A 20184-nucleotide genomic window follows, 5' to 3' on the forward strand; every position below is an offset into this window, starting at 1 on the left:
AGAGGTAATGGATAGATGCCTACATCACTCAAGAAACATCACATGATTATTGCTTTAATATCACTTGGTTATCAATTGCTACACTCTGAAGTACATTCAGTAGGTTCACTTAAAGCACATGTTCTTTATTGCTTCACCATATCCGACACGCTGATGGTCTACAGATGACGGTCTGTATGAGTCAAGCCAGCTGTGCTTGCTGTACGCTAAAGAGAAGGCCAAAAGTCAGGGGGCAAACTGACAAAGGGGGGGGGGCAAGTTGTCTCCTATTACTGCAACGGCCGCCTGAACTCAGCCAGACTTCTTATTCCCTTTCCCAATCTGTTTGCTTTCTGTGTAACAACAACACTTGCGCCATGGCCCTCTACTTACTCCTCTCCCACTCCGACCTTTAGGCTTATAGCTGCCTGAGAAAAAAAAAGTGGGAAGTCAGGTGCGTGCGGCTAGTGAGCAAAGAATGGCACACTGAAGCTAGTGGTGTTGCTGTTGATCCACCCAGGGGACAGCCACCAGGTCCTGGGGGATTAAGCTAAATAAAGAAGCAGTCATCCCTAAAACACTTAGTGTTGACGGGCCATTTGTGTTGTTTTTTTCTAATGTTTGATTTATTAAATAAGCATGTTATAGAGCCAGCATCAATATCTGACTGGGTGGTGTTATGTTATGTCCCATTGAGTGCAGCCACAATATCATAACATAAAAAATATTATATTCGGCTGTTAGGAATTGTAACTGTAAAAATATAACTAAAAGAAAGCATTAATAACGGTATTTACAAGAGCACCGCCCAGAGACAGAACAACTGTATTTAAGGGAAATATCTGAACAAAATCACACTTACAGTCCCTGAATTATAGTTGACTCCAACAATACATTTACAGTTCTTGCATTACAATTGTTAATTTTTCTGATGATCCTTCGCCATCTCTTTACTTTGCATGTATGCTCTTGCGCTTGTATCTTGCTCTAAAATTACATTATTACTGATCAATGTGAATAATAAATAGAAAACATGCAATAATACACTGAAACTAGCACTGAAACAATCACACTGTAAGCAATCAGAATCCTGGCATTCTGGCCAGTGTCGTTGAAACGTCACTTTTGATGGCTCAATAAAATGGTATGAAGGCTGAGAGGCTGCAGCTTACCCCACGGTTTATCGTTACTAGTTATGTAGTGTAATACAAGTGGATCATATAGCTCATATTTAATGGCCGCCCTCTGCCAAGGTGACTAAACCTACTGAATGATTTGTTGTTGCTTGAAAGAATAACTACCCGGGGAAAGTTTATTTGTCATATGAGTATTTGTGTGTTTTTTTGTGGCTGCGCTCAGATTTTCAAATATGATGGAACATTGCAACACAGCGTAGTACAGCTTTTAAATGTACCGTTGGTATGAAATTTACTCAGGAATAGGAATATGTCAGTAGACCCACGTCTTTAATACAGTAAATGAACACAACGTCAGATAGACCTGCTATCCTGTCACGTAGCGCAAATGTCAAGGATTTTTTCTTGGTGGCACCCATGAAAACACAAACGTACTCAAACATATGTGACACAAAGACACCAGAACCTCATATATTTTGTAAATTTAAACACAGCACAAAGAGAAACGACTACTAAAACTACTCCAGCATCAAAATGCAAACATTTGGAAAGTACAACGTTGTATTCCTGTTATTGTGGAAAAAAAAATGTATTAAAAGAAAAAGTCTGTTTTGTGCTATAATAACAAAACTCTCTTGCATTTGATTTTGCAGTGATTTTTGACATTCAAATAACATGGTTATTTTAAATGATTACAATAATTGTTCCCCCAACAAAAAGGAATTTATCCAGCTACAATTGTCTCAGAAGACTAAAAACATTACTTCAACGAGCTCTATACAGAATTCAGAGCAGATCTTTGATTTAGGGATTGCCTCTACACAGCTCTCAACATAACAATGGCTAAGCCGGCAGCTAGCAGCTAATGTTGCTAGTAGTTATCGTTGCTTACAGCAGGAAGAGTGCAAATAATCTGATTTCGACATTTATACCTCAGATATGTTGGTAAAATCTGAAAGTAATCACAAAAACATTTGTATTATTGTATAAAGCAATTGATTTGTATAGACAATAAATATAAAAGAGTGTCCCTAAATGTCACCAACTCATTGCTCGGCTGTCTTTAAAAGCTGTCTGTGGCGACGCTGATGACCTGTGGCTGCACCCTGTTCCTGTTACAGCTGAAGAGCCAGGCTGCCCTCCTGTGGCGGTAGCGCTTTGACAGCAGCACATAGAGCACAGGGTTGATACAGGGGTGCAGGTACTGCAGCACAGTACAGATGAAGTAAAACATCTCCCAAGCCTGTCCGTGGTGATACTGCCCCAGGTACACACACAGCTCCAGCACATAACCAGGCAGCCAGCACACTGAGAAGGTAGCAGCAGCCAAGAACACCATGACAGAGGCACGGCGGGTGTTCCTGGCACTGGACACCGACATTACGGGGCTCTTGTGGAGAAAAAGAGCCAGCCGGACATAGTTGAAGGCGATGACTAGCATCGGAACAAAGTAGTAAAGTACAAACTGGCTCAGCACCACTTGGTAGTGGTGCTCATGAATGGTTGGAAGGCAGAAGGTGAAGTTGGCCAGGCTCGGGCCCAGGCTTTCTTTTGTGGCAAACATACGCAGCGGCAGGCTGATGAAGAAGCTGAGGGCCCAGACCAAGACAAACATGAGGATGACCAGGTCCATGGTTGGCGGCTGGTACGGGTTGGTGATGATCATGGCGCGGGTCATGGACACGGCACACAGCGAGTAGGTGCTGGCCGCCAGGCTGAAGGCCAGCAGGAACTGGTAGACCTTGCAGGAGGTGTCGCCTAAAGGCCAGGTGTAACTGACGGCGGAGTGTAAGGTGAAGGGGATGAGCAGGAGGGTGAGGAAGTCGGCCAGAGTCATACTGAGCAGGAGGATGTCGAGGCGGTTCTTGCGCAAGGTGTTGTACTTTGCAAACAAAGAGAAGACCAGCAGGTTGGCACAGAGCCCAATGCCCAGGATCACTCCACAGGTACAGGCAAAGATCAGCACATAGGTATTGGGAACAGCCATATTATCACTTGGCATCACCTTTGCAATATAAGAACAAAAACAAACATTTATTCATTCATGTTTAAGATTAGTTGATTGTCAAAATAAATTGGCATCTTTTTTAATATCAATTGTTTCAACAAAAATTCCAAACTTTTGCTGGTTCCAGCTTTTCAAGCTTTTTTTTTCTTTGTCATATACGATAATCACCCTAATATTTTGGGTGTTTTGGCTATAATTTGAAAAGCAAGACAACATATGTCATATTGGGCTCTGGAAAAAAAAGGTTATTTTTTGCTATATTTTGTTGTAGCCAAAACAATCGTTTCATTAACAAAATATAAAAAATTAAAAAAAATCATTGTAGCTCTATTTGTGTTATGAGCGAAAGAGGAAAGTTACATTTGTGTAACATGTCCGCTTTGTTTCTAGCATGGCTAAAATGATAAAGAAATATTCTGTATGTATCATACTGTCACCAAAATACACATGACGCAATATCACCAAAATAAAAGATACATGGTTTTTACATAGCAACAGAAATATAGTAGTCTGCTAAGATACAAATCTTTATTTAATTAACATTTTGACAGCTACTCTTGTGTAAATATCTAGAACAGGCGTGTGTCGTACTAAAACGGTGCCAGCTGTAATAGTTCTCCATCATTTGGACGCACTCACCATCATCGTTCCAGTGGTACCTTCAGGTTCATGTTTGTGAGTGAGCTATCCTCATAACGTAAACTTCTGTTTCACTGGTGTCCATCCTGTTGAACTGGACTGACAGAGGGAGAGGTGGCAGCCTCTCAGGACTCATTACAAAGTGTGATAGGTGAATGTGGAGGGAAGGAAGGCAAACATCACTTGGGTCAAATTGATTCTGGTTGACTTGGTTTAAAGAGAAACGACCTTAGACCAGCTGCTCAGGAAACAGTGATATATTATACATGCCTGTTTTGTTATTGTTATTAGAGAATGTGTATATTTTAGTAACTTTAGTAACAGCTACACCTGACATAGGGAACCTTTTGTTGAACTATATCAGTCTTTTTAGGACTAAAAAAAAACATATTGACCGAGACTGTGTGTCTATTTGTAAATATTGTACTGACCTTTCCTGATCTGTTAAAGCCTCTTTATTTTGGGGGATTTCATTCACACTGTATGAATTATATTTAAAAAAAATGATCACTCTCCAAAGAAAAAGGGACAAATCCATTGATCCCGATTACTGTTCCTCCCCTTCTCTGGAGATATTAATGTCTCTCTCCATTGTTTGATTGATTTCTTCAGCGTGCGCTTCGGGCTCCTGACAGCGGCTTTATCAGGCTTTCCACAGCATTTATGACTCTGTGTCAGCTAATGGCCTTTGGTGTATACTGCTGCTCTTAGCACAGGATATAGCTGATGCTGATGCATCTGCTAACCCCTCCATTACCAGTGTCTGTGCCATTCAGTTAGCAGCTGTTAAAAATGCCACATGTTCTCAAGTGGGACATTAACAGCTTCGTTGTGCTCTGTCCGCGCCCCAAAAGTGAACAGAAATATTGACATTGATATTTGCCTTTTAATAGTCAAGTTAAAAAAACAGTTTTGACCCAAATCTTGAACTTCTTATTTATTTCTCTAGAGCTCTTGGTCAGGCTAAATGTCATGATGAAATACACAAACCAGGACCTCAAAAATGTTAAGGATTCAATGATTTTCTCAAAGACATATCAGCAGGACAGATGGGGATTGAACTCAGGCTCATGGTCATTACATCCCCGTTAGCCCTTTTCTAACCTTTTCTATTTTCAGCCACTGATTCTTCATGACGAGGCACACAGGTCTCCTCATAATCAACTTAAGATTTTAGGGATACAATGGGTATTTGACCATACTGCAGATCAGTACTTTTTGTATTACCTTGTCATTCATATACTTTTATGCACAATAATGCTGAAATAAACAGCCTTCTAATCGATTAGTTGCTCTACAGGAAATTTAACTGTCACCTTTTTTGATAATCTATTTTCAATCCAGTTGTTTGAATCACTTTTTAAGCAAAAATACCAAACCGTTTACTGGTTCAAGATTCTTAAATGTGAGAATTTGCTACTTTGTCTGATATGATTGAATACTGAATATATTCAGCTTTTGGACTGGACTGTACAAGTTATTTGAAGAGGTCACATTCTGTGAAATGATGATGGACAGGCATTTTTATTATTATATAGATAAAAGGATGAATCAAAATAATCATCAGCCTTAGTCTCTTCCATATCATTGCCAGGTTTGTGAGGTAAAATAGGCAGTTGACTGACTGATTTGCAATCAGTATATTGTTGCACTACATCATTTTATGGATATTGCTCTAGTAAGTAATAACAAACCTTGCATTTAGTTTATCACAAAAATACCAAATATGCAATCATGGAGAGTGAAGAATTCCTGACTTGTCTTTTGGGTTACAAGGCTAACTATATATATATATCTTATTGTATTATATTATTACGACATGTATTATATTATCACAAATTACAATCTAAGTGATGTTTAGCATTTTTGCTTGACTTAAAAATCACTAAAAAGGATCAACCTATAAATATTTGCTTTTAATAATTGTAGCCCTACCTGTCGTTTGGCTTGCTGCGGTATTCAGTGTTACCAATATACCGATTACTTTAGGCTAATAAATCAAATAAAAAAACTTTTCATTTCTAAAATACTAAGCTGATGTCGGCAGATGCTGCGATTATGAACTGAAAAGTGTCTGCTCCGTACAGCAGAGAGAGTAGCAGGAGTCACATTTCACTTATCACGTGAGAGTTAACCCTCAAGATGATGGTGGAGGAATTGGTGTCAAAGTGAAAAGCAAAACCCTCTGTTTGGCAATATAGTAGTAGCAGAGCAGTAGTAGTAAGAGCTCTACTGATAGTGATCGTCATAGACAAATATCTTTTCTTGAAAAAAAATCTGGTGTTTTCGGTAACACTAATGAAAATGTCCTCACAGTGACTTCTCTACCTGTCATAAATCATAAGCGGCACATTTGAGCCACATATGGCTTGTGAACAAAGACGCCATGAGTAGAAAATATTCTAATGGCTACACTTTTAATGTTTGATTAACTGGAAACATGTACAGTATGCCCTCAGTGCATGGTGAAGAACATTAAATGAGTCTGACAGCCCCTGACTTGGGCTTGTTCTATAAAAATAAACTATGGTATGAAATGGTGAGAGTGGATTTGATGAAGCATCGAATAAGTTACAAGTCCATGGGGATCTAAGTTTGGAAAGGAAAGCAGGACCATCAAAAAGAAACATCAAAATAGAACTCAACCACAAAAGAACATGTACAGGTTATAACTAAAGTGCATTATGGAATTTAGTCAGCAGCACCATGATACATTCATAAAATAAATACACACTTTCAAAGTGAAATAAATTATTGCAGAACAGTTCGAACAGATGTATGCAGTGAACAGTTTCTATGTACAATAACTAAGTTCACGATAGTCAACACGAGAGCCAAAACAAAAGTAAACCATTTTGAAGTTACATAATATTCAGGCAATAAATATTTCCTCCAATGATCTACTCGTGCACACGGTTGGTTAGAGATGACAACATTATGGCTTTGTTTTGAAGTCAATCAAAGTTACAGAGGCCTACAGATGTTCCAAAATAAATATGGACCTAAGAAGATGTTATGAAGATAATTCACAAAAACTTTGTGATCAAAAATATAAACAGCAAAATATTATCATACAAGCACAAACCTAGGGCGTATAATGAAGTGACTGAGTCAGCCATGAGTAGAGTCTCTCAGATCCCAGTCTGGCTGAACCTATGTCAGTGTCTTAGTGCAGTACCATTCAAAAGCTATTAGGAGTCTCTTAGCCAGGGCGCTGCGTCCTTCATGGCTCCTTTGTTGTGACAGACCGTGCCCGCCTCCGCTTCTTCTCGCTGTCTCTACGTCGGCCTAACCTCGCCTTTTTTTTCCTCTTGGTGGCCACTTTAAGTGGCTGGTCCTTATAGGCCAGAGCCTTGTTGGTCTCCTGTGGCAGGTTAGGGCCCTCACTGTCCAGCCTGAACCCGTCGGGGAGGTCCTTTGTGGCCCCTGGGGGCTTCTCATGCAGGGCATTCCCACTGAAGGTTTGACTCTGGGTTCTGCTCTGCACAGGTGGAGCTCGCTCATCGGCGGTGTGCACCTCTTCCAGCAGCTCATGCAGCCACATGCGTCGCTTGAACTCCTGCAAGGAGCGGCCCTTGTCATGCATCAGCTGGGCGTGGCTCACTGACCTCTTCCTTATTGCATGAAAATGAAGAGACAGATTGAGAGTCAGATTAACAAGGGAGGTTGCGTTAAAGATAATAAATAAATCCTAATGCTACATTGTGCATGAGAGGAGAGCAGCACCAAGTTCTCTTTTCCCTAAATCAGTCAGAAATCTATTTTAATTCTGATTTCTCTGAAACTATCTGTGAAACAATTAAACCAGAAGTCCTCATTTCAAAGTTTGCACCAATAAAATCTGACGATTTTCTTTTCTGTCTGCATTTTTTTGTAATTTCACGATACACCACAGTGAGCTTTTGTGTGGAGCCGTGTTAGAAGACGTGGAAGCTTAAATGTGGTCAGGCTCCAGGAAACCTCAGTACAGTAGGTGGCAGCATAAACAAGTTTGTTAGAGCCACCACTAATCTTAGCTCCAGACCCCAAAAAGCCAGAGTTGAAACAGAGAAAACCTCCTGTACCTTAATTTAACATGATTAATAAACTGTAGATGTGTTTTCTAATCCAAACAGAAATCTTTCAAAAGTATTGCTTCGGTACTTTTAATTATCCATTTTAAACCTCCATATTGCCTAACATTTCTATCACTTTTCTATTGTCGTCAAACTTGATATAAAGGATAACTCACGTTCTGCTACTAAGTGCAGCAACTGGTCTCCCATCAAGAGTCACTGGGGAGCACAGCAAGAACACAGCCAGACTCCACTGATGAAGCATGACTATAGAGCACATCCTGAAGCACAGGATCTGAAGAACACAAGAAATAGTACATCAGTGACTTCAAGGAATAAAGTGAAACTTTGTTTTATGAACTGTCTACTATTCAATAGATTGTCAGAAGCAGTGTAGGCAGCTGGAAAATGACACAGTTCCTGAGTACGTGAGATGTCCAAGGCAGCATTACTTGTGCCAACAAATAGTTCATTAAAGTAAAAGAGAAAGTTAGACTTACATATTTACAGTGAAATCCACAAAAAGGTCAGTCTGGAAGCTATTAAGAGATGAGCTTGTTGCAAAAATTGATTTACAAAGTAAAAAGAAAAATTATTCTTCCAAATACAATCTGGCCAGTTCAAAACGTGTGTCCAGATCGGTGTGCAGGCAGCCTGGGGAAATCCCCCTTCACTCAGCTCCATTCATTTGCCTCCCAACAGGGTGGGTTGAGCTATTTATTTCTCCCCAGCGTCCCAATTGAAAGAGAGATAAAGATGGAAAGAGCAGCAGCAGCAGCAGCCCATCAGCTGCGGAGCTGCCACTCCACCCAGTGTTGCAGTAATCTCATGTAGCGTAATGATGAAGCATCTTCTCTGGTGGCCGGAGCCGGAGAGCAGAGCTGAGAGGTTTTTTTTTACAGTCCAGCACTGTGTGAGTCTGTCTGAGAAAGGCACAGTGAGAAAGTCAAACTCCTCTTTGGGTGAAGAAGAAGGCACTACCTTAGCCCCTACCCATTAAGTCCAGTCCTAACACCCTCCCTCTCTCCCTCCCCACAGACCTTCACACACACACACACACACACACCTGCTGTGACAACAAGGTGGCACCCATGCAACATCCAAAACACCCCACAACCCACAACAAAGAGTATACTTTACACAAGTACATTTTTAATCAATTTCAAATCATTTCAACTAAATCAAGTCCACTAATTATTTAATCATAAAGAGGTCAAAAAATGACAGGTGTGCACCAATGGAGGTAATCATGGGTTACCAAGCAGAGCGTATAAGGGGAGGGGCAGAGTTACTCCAAAGTAAACAGCCAGGCCTGACCACATTCCCAGGGGAGAATGACCATAACCTCAGAGAAACCCAACCCACAGATTCTCACTGCAGACCATTCAATTCACCTCCACTCCGCCTCAGTAAACCAGCTCACCACCGAATGGTTACAGTGGGCTCTGAGGCATCTCTCATATCCAGCTAATAAAAAAAGTGGAGGAGTTTGCATTGAGACAGCCATACACACTCCCAGGTTCACTGTATGTTGTATGTTTAGGTCTCGAGCATTCAGCAACATTTGTGAATTTACTAAAAACGTAATAAATTCACACATTACAGGTCGGTAGTCTGATATAAGAGGTAGCTTGTGTGTGGCTAAAATTGTTTGTATTTTTAGTAGCACATTGATTGACAGCACTACATGACCAAGTGTACAAGTATATGCAGCAAGGGCAGGGCGCTTTTCTTTTTTTGTAATATCTTGTAATGCTTTACAGTTGAACAGGAAATTAATTTCAAGTATTGGTGAAATTTGAAGTTTTTGACATGTTGGTGGCAACAGATGTAATCACTGAATTTATCACAATTCGTCCTGGGGGGTAACATAAATATATGTACTAAATTGCATGGCAATCTGTCCAGCAGTTGTTGAAACATTCAAGTATGAACTGAAGTACTTGACCAACCGACAGCCTGTTACCATCCTTAGAGTCATACTGCTAATCAATTACAACCTGCAATGTTTGATCTTAATCATTTTTTTCTTGAACTGACGACCATATTTTGCTCCACTTGCGCAACTTTGTGATCTTGAATCTCACAATTGACAAATAATTCCCACATCTTTCATGGTAGGTACAATACGAACACGTTGATCTGGAGTGTGTTCAAAATGATCCATCCGCAAAATGTAATTGGACTCAAATGAACAATAACAACAAGAACATGAACATGACAGTCCCTATGTTGTGGTTAAAGTTAATTTAGGTCTGGCAGCAGATTGTTCTCAAACCAGTGAAATGTTCCTGTGATTAATTGCTGGGTCATGACCCATCAGTTATTCTTCAACTGATGGCTCATGACCCAGAAATGAATCAAATGATTCTATCAAATGATAGTACAGCCTGTGCTGATTCAGGAAGTACTTTTGCAAGGAAATTCTGCCTCTGTATAAACTACCATTGTTCTCTTGATTTTACTCAACACCATTTCTTGTTTGTGTGGCTCTAGGATAAGCGGTGCTGGTCTGGTCAAGACTGAAAAAATATATCAAGAATCATTTGATGGATCGCCTTGACATTGTGTACAGACATTCATGATCCCCAGAGGATGACTGACTTTGGTGATCCCCTTCTCTCTTTGTTTGTGCTACCAACAGGTTGACTTTAACTTTTAGCAAAGTTTGTGGTCCCCGGAGGTTGGATCCTGACGAATTTTACGATCTTCTGACTTTTCTTGTAGCGCCATCCACAGGTCAACGATTTCACTTAGCATAGCTCAAAGAAAGCACCACGGTGCCTATGTACAGTACATAGCCATTTCATATCTTTAAGGTTTTTTAAACTTATGAATTAATGTATTGCTGAATATTTTCACTCTTGATTATTTTGATTCTTGTCATGTAATACTTAGACATAGTTATACTTATAACATAGATACACTGTGTCTTTGCCTTTTTTTTAGGGAGTCATAGTTAAAATTGTTTGTGAGCTGACTAAAATGAATACAGTCCATTCAAAAATCCGGAGTCATTTATGTGGTTACTGCACCTACTTACACTGTTTTACTGGATGGAATAACTTGCATTTCTCCTCATGAATAAAACCCATAAATTATTTCTGTGAGCGGTGATGATTAGTAGAATCACTTCAGGCTAGACTGTAGACCAGTTGGTGGTAAATTACTTAATAGAGGGCTCAGTATTTTACAAGCAGTCATGATTCAATTCAGCAAGAGGTCCAGAAGGGGTTTGGGGCAAATATATGGCAGACCCCCCTGCTGTCTCCAAAACTCAGCTTTCTTCTGTTTCCAGCGAGTCTGCCTCAAACTTTGAACACTTTAACATTCGGTAGGGAAAGAAATACCTCATTTGATTCCATTCTGCAAAGACTTTACCTGCAAAAAAATATTAAAAAAAAAAAAATCCCATTTCCTGGCAGACAGCAGTGAAGGGAACAGGAGCCAGGAAAGCTGCTTTTGATTCATGCTAAATTGCACTCTCAACACAGAACAGTATTCCTGTCCGTTTTTCATCCTTTTCACACTGCACCTACTTCTCACATACAGAACATATACACACCCACCCTCCCTCCTCTTCCAAGCATCCAGCTCACACACACACACACACACACACACACACACACACTCTGCATCCAGAGAAACACCCTCATTTCATTTATAATTTCAGAGTTTGGCATCTATTTTTGGATGTGTTGTACCCATTCCCTCTTATTGGCCCACCCAATTATGTCATAAATCTTAGCTTTAGTTGCAGCAACAGTTCCTGCTTTTGTTGTGGGGTAAAATTCAGAGTGACCATGTACTGGGCATGTACATTAGTCAGTGTTAATTTCCACACAAGTCACATTCTGGTGCTGTCAGCATTCTCTATTATTTTATTCCTACAGCACCACTCCCCTTTTTAATTCTGAACACCATTCCAGCTCTAAGTGAAATTTACGGTAAAGTGAAAAGTGAAGACATGTACACTAAAAACATCCAAAGTCTGTTTAAATAAATAATTATTCACAGGCGTACATGTTAAACATGAACGTATATAACACCTTAAATATCATCTGTAACAATATATTTAGCGGCAAAGAACAGAATCCGAGGTTTTACAGTGTATTTGATAATGGTCCCTTTATGATGCACTCAGGGCTTTGATGGCTTGGCCATTTGTTCGCATGAGAACTTCAGGTTTGTTATCCTGGAAAACCTCACTTGAAAAATGACTTCTGCAGAGTTACTTTCCCCTCATAATGGTTTTTCAACGATGAGTTACTGTACAGGCCGTTTCAGTCATTTCATTTGAGGCATGCTTTATAATGTCGTATTGTGGGCAGTTGGAAGAGTTTTTTTTCTTCTAATCATTCACACCTTCCAATCATAACTGTCTTCCTAGAAATGCTCTTTATTCGTCTTTACCTTTTTCTGGTTCAGCTATTTTCAACAGCTCTCCTACTGAGGCAGCGTTTTCTTTTTTCATAAAAGCTCAGGAGATGAAATGTAAAATTGATGCTCTCTGTTTTCTTTTCGGTTGGTGGTTTATTGGTGCTTAAAATGTGTCACATTAAAGTTAGACGCTCCACAGTGACGTGAAATCAGCAGTGGAAGAAAAGAGCTTTTCATCAAACTAACTTTCAGACACAGCAAAGACCATGAGATGTGATTGAAAGCTTCAGAAAAAACTAAAAGTAAAAGTAAAAGAAAGTCATGATTATATATTTAACATGCATATTGTGACAATGATTACATTTAAAACGTATACATATATTCTTATACATTTATTCGAGCAGCTGGTAACAATGAATATTTGGCATTTTTGTTAGAAAAAGTATTGAAATTATTCATTGATTATCAAAATAGTTGCCAATTCATTTTCTGTAGTTCAAATAATCAGTTAATAGTCTTAATTGTTTCGGCTTTATAATGTTTAAAGAATTCATAAAGAATCTGTAACCCACTGAAATTTTGGATATAGCTCTAAGCTATTGAGAGAACATATTTCTCACAGTTAAAAACAATAATGTTTAGTACAACATTTTACATGTTCACATCCATTATATTGCACACATTTAAATTCACAAGTTTTGAGTCGATGTTTTCAACTGCAAAAGCAGACTGCCACAATGCACAATGGATAGTTTAGTCAGGATGTCAGAGAAGGGTCACCGCTCCACACTTTAAGAGGCATACATCCTGAACATTACCTAATTCCTGCTCAGGGTTACCCAAACATGCCCTCCTCCGTCACGCATCTACTTGATCTGAAAGTAGCTGCAAGATTTGTCTGTTTCTGTTTCTGCTGCCTGATATATGATAATCCTCCTCAGGTAGCGCTTTGGGGCTGATTTCTACTTTATAACTAGATTATGTTTAAACATTAACCATAAATGTCAAGCTCCTGGAGACAGTGAGACGGGGAGGTCCTACTAGGACAAAAGCATGTTGTCCAGACTCAGTCTAGAGCACAGGTACATTAAATCATTATTTTTCAGACAGGAAATATCTGCCACTGGACATTTTGCCTGTAAAATGTATTTCTAGGATGAAATGATTCCTCCTTGCTCTACTCTGATCGGAACTGCGAGTGTTTTTACACTCATCTATTCAATGTTGGAGCTTGTTTCTAGTGAAAACCAGTAATGTTGTTCATCTTATGTTTAAACTGTGTTTGATCATGCCCAAGATGTGATTCAGAGTGATTCAAAAAGCAGAAAAACAAGTCCAGAGCCCAAGTCTTTGACCTGGCCTTATAAGGTGGCCACCACATTAGCATTTCTCTCTTGGCAGATGTTTATGGTTTGGTGTCTGACTGTGGACGGCCTCTCTGCAGTGGCCCTGTCCTCCAGGCTCTGGGGAAGGGGAAGGGGGGGGGCTAATTTCTTACCCTTTAACCCCCCCCCCCTCCCAACCTAAACCACAAGCTACCCCGTGTCTGATGCCCCCCCCCCTCTCTCTCCTGACCTCAGACCAGCTGAACACAGCCTGCAACCCCACACAGTTACCACACAGCCACCACCAATGGCCGCCACCCTCCTGCCCCTGACCTATCACCCAAAACATTACCATAAACTTCTGCCCCGCTGCCAAGCAACACACACACAGCAGAGCTCACAGTCAGACTCTGCACTGCTCGTCCATGTAAAGATAGCTCTGTCTGAGGGCAGAAAGTGGAGCTGGTGTAGAGGGGTAAACGCTCTCGGTTATGATGGCGTTTTACACGCAACATAAAACCTACTGTGGTGTTTTATGTTTTGTGGCTTGTGGTGATGCCGTGGCATTGCCTGTGGAACAGACTTCTGCCCTCTGCAACAACTGCTGTGCAGTATTTGAGGCTGATGAAAAATGTGTCCGCCGGTGTGTCAACCGCTTTGAAACACGCCACAAGTCTGCGTGCTCCATGTCTTTTACACGCTTGACAAACCGTGCCATTTCGCGTTGCCTCAGCCTCTGCGAAAATTGGAGAATCAATAGAGGTCTGATTGAGAAGACCACACACACATGGTGTTACGGTAATGACGGGCCGAGCCTGTTTGTTTGCACAAGTGAAGAGCAGGCTCAAATCGTTAATGAGTGCTTTGCGTCCAGCGTGCAACCACAGCTAAGCCAGTGGGTCAACAAGGTTGGCCAAACTAACCACTGTGTGTGTGTGTGTGTGTGTGTGTGTGTGTGTGTGTGTGCGCGTGCGTGTGTGTGTGTGTGTGAGAGAGAGAGAGAGAGAGAGAGTGTACATGTTTCTGCATGTCCTTGAAAAGTTAAAAAAAGTTTACATACAGAAACTGAAGTAATATTATCTGAATTTTCAGACTCCCCTTGTTTTCTTTGCGTGTGTTAAGTTGTTCTTACATCATCTATAAGCACTCGCTGTAATGTTTCTATATTTAACATCACTCTATATTTACTTGTGCTCTGACACACAGACACAGTTTTGTTTTCCCATTGAAAAAAAAAAATGCTTCACTTGAAATTTCCAAATCGTTATAATGCGCGGTGTGAGCCAAGTGCACTTCACCAGCTCAAAGCTGATCCATTTACTGTAAACGAGCTTGTCTCTGTTGGTTTCCTGACCAATTACTGTACAGTGAACTTAGGTCCTGTATTTATTTATCCATAGGTTATTTTAAATGGACTGCACTCAATGCAGAGGCCTTGTTGAGCGGTCTTGTCCTCCCAACCTACCATGGGACATGCTAGCAGTGCTTGGCAGACTGACACGGATGCTGAAGGCAGCCTCTGGACAGCCTTATCCTGCGTGGAGCGAGGCCACCCGCCTAGTGCTCACCAGGGCACAGTGACTGGCACGGCGTTCTCCGGCCTCAGTTTTTACCTCTCGTTTTTCTGTTGCTCCAGGAGAACTGGAGAACACTGTGGACTTTTTTAAAGCTGTGTGAACATGAAAGGATGTCAAGGCCAACAAGAGAATAGGAAGCCTCATACTATGCTTGATACATTATTTAGCAAGAATATCTTTAAAGAGACATCCCAACGAGGGGATCATTAAGTGAGTTATGTCTTCATCTTTGTCTTACAGTGTAGACAAGTGCATTTCTGTGGGTTTTGACTTGGTCGGACAAAACAAGTAATTTCACTACAACTTCTACAATCTTGGGCATTTTCGGACTATTTATAGACTGAACGAGTCATTCAAGAATATAGTTAGATACATCAATAATGAAAATAATTGAATGAAAAAATAGAACAGTTTTAAGATGTCTAGGATGTCCTAGTGCCACAAAAGTTGATAAATCCTCTTACAGGTGAATCCTAAAAACAAGATGAGAAATAACACAATGAAACTGGGACACTAGCAGCTAGTGGGATAAAGAAGTACAGCACAATGTAAGTGTTGTGGCTGTAGCAAAGCAAAAAGAAGGAGCCAGACTCACTGGTGCTAAATAGAGGAGGGATATGTCATCTTTCATCATTTATTATTAATTGGTATTTTTCACTGTGCGGTCTCGTTTAGCAGAGGTCTCTTTGTAAAAGGAACTGTTACATCTGCACTATTCAAAGATGGGATTTGTTATTTTATTGAAAATGCATTCCAGTCGGTTTATAAATGTGGTGAACAGTTACATCATGCTCTTTTACAGAGTGACACATATTTGTTTTATTGAAGACTTCACCAAACACAGACAGACAGACCTTTAAAATGACATGAGGTCTGTCATCGAAATTGTGTTTTTTCCTGAGAGACATAATAAATTAGAGCAGCACTTAAAGCTTGACCAAATATGAGAGGACACGGTTTAAGGAGTATCTATGGCTCTTCACATCTACACTAGACATAACATTCTGTAAACAAGCTTCTTTTTTTTTAATGGCTAAAAAAGCTTCATCTGAAAAGAAATGCAGTGAAAAAACTCTTAGAAACAGAAACAGGAAAAATAAAAAATATATCGACTTTTATGTCTGACAGTAAAGTGGGATAACGAGTTAATTTTTACTTTTATATCTTGTAGCTTTGTATACGTTTGTATAACTGTACTACTATAAACATTGAGGGTCAGGCTCAACAGTGTACAGTAAAAGCACACAACATACAGGTCAAACGTCACGTTCTGTCTGAGGAGCTGGGAAAAGTACACTGAGCTTGTGGGATGATAGTATTTCAACACAGGCCACAGCGCCACATTTATGGATTGGTCCTTCAAAATTGTCAGTAATGTTCCCTCTAAATCTTAACAAGGCACAGTTTTAAGAGGTGTTGTGATGAAAGTGGTTCTGTAATTCTATATTTTTCAGAATGGGTTCACACAGAGAAAAATATCCCCACCCTCTGAGCAAAAACTCTAAAATAACTTTTTCTTTCATAAATTGAAAACATGTGCGCGGCCTTGATGATGTAAATGTTCAAAAGTGTTAATTCACTAATGAACACTGAGTCCATTAGACATTCGATTACATACTAGATAAATCAACACGGAGTGTAATTCAAACACGGGTTCTGGCCAGGAGGCTTGTTTTCTGTCCGACTGTGGTTTTCCAACAGTCTAAATCCATGAAGCGGATTTGCTCACAACAGCCAACATATTTCTCCAATCTGCATCCCCTTGTAAAGCAAAGGAAGGAAGGAAGGCAGAGCTCACAACTGTTGGTTTTGTGCTGCCCACGGTCTCGCAACCCTGTAACATAAGGCCAGGCTTTCATTGCCTCTCCACTGCGTGAGCAAAAGGGAATTAGCTTTTAAAAGTTTGTTTTGTAAGAGTTGTAAATAAAGCGGCACTGATTCAGACCTAGATCCCCCTTTCTCTCAGATGGGGTATGGCTTATGTGGGTGGCTTTGGAAATACTGAGGCATGCTGAATATGTTTATATTACACTGTCCCCAAGGAGAGTTGAGCTTTTTTGGTGCAGATGAATTACAGGGGGAAAAGAGCTGTTGTAGGCCTTTTAAAGTTCAGTGTTAATGGTGGGAGTGAAGTGGCTGTGTAGGTGTGATGTGTTCATTTCACAGGTCGCTGGTATTTTTGTCCACGACGAAGAAGGGTCAGGGGGATTCCCACACCAGCTCAAAAATGATAGTGTCTTTGCTGAAGAGTTTAAAGTTGTATGTAAAAGAGGTCCTGATTCTACAGAGCGTTGCAGCATCTTCCAGCTCATTGTTTTGGTTCTAGGGCCGACAACAGCTGAAAGTTAGTTAGTTTGTCGCCTGGCACATAATTCCTGTATAACCGCAACATGCTATTTTTGCACAAACAAACAAGATATAATGTGTTCATTATTGAGCTTTAGAGGTTATGATAGGAGGATTTCATTATCTTTGAGTCGGGCTAGCTCTTCCCTGTTTCTAATCTTTAAACTAAACTAACTGTAGCTTAAAATGTACTGTGCAGACATGAAAGTGGCATCAATCTTCTCATGAAAATGAATAAGCATATTCTCCAAAATGTTGAACTATTCATTTAAGGAGTTGGTGGAGAACAAAACAGAGCTAAAAGAGAGGGAATAGTGGACTTGGAAGGTGCAAGATCCGAGATTGGGAGCATTTCGGTTGCCTCTCAACGGCTCTCAACATGTCAACAGCGAGCCGGCGGCTCATAGCTAACAGTGCTTATAGTGCAAACTACGGCGAAAGTGCCGACGGAGCTAACAGCTTTTACCTGAGGTGGAACCGGAGGTTGTTTGCTAGGATTCTGTGACGGTCAGGGGCGGCATTATCAGCTGTAACCGCCGTATGAGAACAGTGCAGAGCAGCGGCCAAGAGCTAACCATAATTAAAACAAATTAACTTGTTTTTATTTGCATTGACCAATCCAGTCTTTCCCGTTAGTTACCTACAGTCTAGGTAGATCCACATCTGCCCGGGAGATTCAACTCGGCAGATCAGAGACGGCCGTTCGGTGTGAGAGGATCCTCTCCCCTCGTGTGCCTGATTTGTCACAGTTGTGTTTACACCTTGCGTCAGTGAATGCAGGTTAATGGTATTTTTTATTAAACAAAGGCCAGAAAAGAAAAAAGTACAAGGAAGGTTAAAACAGTAAAAGATGTTGATGGATTTATTTTAACACCTCGGCAGCTGTAGATATCTGATCCCAATCAGGACTTTTCATGTAAGAGCACACCAGCTCCCTTTCTCCAGTAATGAACCACAGAGAGAGCAGTTCTGGGCTGTTTGAATGGGAGCGTGTGTGTTTTTGTGTGTGTGGGCGAGCATGCCTGAGGTTGCTGAGCCTCGACCTTCTCCTCAACGTTAATAAGGACTTCCTTCCTACCAGACAGAGTCAAACACCTGATCACTTACCGAGGAGGACATGCCCACGCATCCCTGAGAGCTGGCATCCTTCAGCCACTAATGGACCCTTTTACAGCCAACTTCATCGAAAATATGTGTGCGCATGTTGGCAAAGGAAGGTTTTGACCCAGCCGTCCAGACGAGTTAGCTAGCTTTAAACATTGAATTAAAACTGTCACAAGCATCAAAATGTCTGGTTGTTGCATGTTCGGTTGTCGGAATCGATATTCCAACAGCGGACTCAAGTTCTACAGAATTCCAACAAGAGTCAGCTGAAAGTTGCTCATAGTAACTTAAGTAAATGGTTGGCTTCGATAATAAACACAGAGGAGTATGTATTTAAAATTGATTGAAGGCTTTTGCGAGGATACCTACATGTTCTGTTCGTGTTGTCAACAGCTGCCGTCAGACGCATTTGGTTTAGAGTCACCAGTTAACACATTCACGGCGGCGTCAACTTGTTTAGGTTGGATTCGCAATCTTTGGCGGTTAATTCCCTTGATAAGCTATTGCACTCCGCCGTGCTTCCTTTACCAAACGGCGTGCGCATGCTCGCTTACGTCATTGTTGTTTATCAAACTGTAAAAGGATCTCAAAGGGTCGGCCTGTGTTCTCTATCTACCCATCAATCAGAAGTTCACATGCCGGACGTCCACACACAAATCATGTTTTCTCTCCGTACTTCACCCATAATGTGTGAGAGTGTGTTTATGTGTAAGATTAGGAGTTCGATATAATGGGTGGCAATTAAATCCAGAAATAATCGATCTCATACACACACCATTTCAAAAATTACAACTTTTTCTCCAATGGCAAAACAGTTTGGCTTCTTTTAAAAAGTGTTGAGCCAAGATACACCAGGTGAAATGTGCATTTTCATGATGGGCATAACCTCTTATTTTTTCTCCTTACATATCCGGTTTTGAAATGTTTTTCCCCTCAATTGATTTAGAACGGCTTGTCTGAGATTTCAGCCCAGACGCTGTCAAAGAATCACTTGGGAAAGCAACAGACAAGTTTCTGATGCTCATGTCAGGCATGAAAATATTTGGCTTCTTAATGTCCCATTTTAGTGTTGACATAGCAGTTGTTAGCTCTTTATTTTAAGGTAACACTGTACATTTACTGAAGTACTCTCCTAAAATTCCTTGTTTTTGTTGTTTGTGATCATTCATTTGGCGCAGCGGTCACTGCTGTGGGCAATCTGTTACTAACATTTGAGTTTCTGGTGCTGCTCCTGCTTAATATACATTTTCTTCTTGTATTTGTTACAAATAATCCTCTGTTTTGTCCTCCAGTAGTACAAAAATCACTTCTCTGTTTTTCCTCATAAAAGACCATTGCCTTAAATCAACAAGCAGCTATGTGGCGAACTGGAAATGATCACATGAAAATGTCATGGATTAGATCCCTCCCATTTTTCGTCATGGGGCGGGTGAAGCTACGCGTGGTATAGAGCTCCGTAATCCTAGGGTTGGTGTTTTGATCCCCGGTTCTTCGTGTCAGTCACTGAGCCAAGACCCAAAAAAATAAAAAATGTAGGCAGCTTTTGACAAAGTCTTTGTCTGCCAAATGAATGTCATATAATGTAATGTAGACATCCTAAATGTGACATTTGGGCTGCATTTAGGGAAAGCATTC

At 40.6% G+C, this 20184-nt stretch overlaps 2 protein-coding genes across 2 annotated transcripts; both read right to left on the reverse strand.

Moving 5' to 3' along the window:
• Positions 1 to 2178: 2178 nt before the first annotated feature.
• On the reverse strand, positions 2179 to 3102 carry LOC137880967 (galanin receptor 2a). The gene has a single exon (XM_068722589.1). The coding sequence runs from the start codon at positions 3100 to 3102 to the stop codon at positions 2179 to 2181; it is 924 nt and encodes a 307-aa protein (XP_068578690.1).
• A 3117-nt stretch (positions 3103 to 6219) lies between these two features.
• pthlhb (parathyroid hormone-like hormone b) lies at positions 6220 to 14902 on the reverse strand. The gene is made up of 3 exons (XM_068723494.1): positions 14889 to 14902; positions 7994 to 8098; positions 6220 to 7376 (listed from the first exon to the last, which is right to left on the reverse strand). Exons 2-3 carry the CDS (start codon positions 8095 to 8097, stop codon positions 6986 to 6988), a joined length of 495 nt encoding a protein of 164 aa, XP_068579595.1. The 5' UTR covers position 8098; positions 14889 to 14902; the 3' UTR covers positions 6220 to 6985.
• Positions 14903 to 20184: the final 5282 nt, after the last annotated feature.

The sequence above is a fragment of the Cebidichthys violaceus genome, unplaced genomic scaffold, assembly GCF_023349555.1.
Source record: "Cebidichthys violaceus isolate CVI_PGR_0920_01 unplaced genomic scaffold, fCebVio1.0.p SCAF_3, whole genome shotgun sequence".
NCBI lineage: Eukaryota > Metazoa > Chordata > Actinopteri > Perciformes > Stichaeidae > Cebidichthys > Cebidichthys violaceus.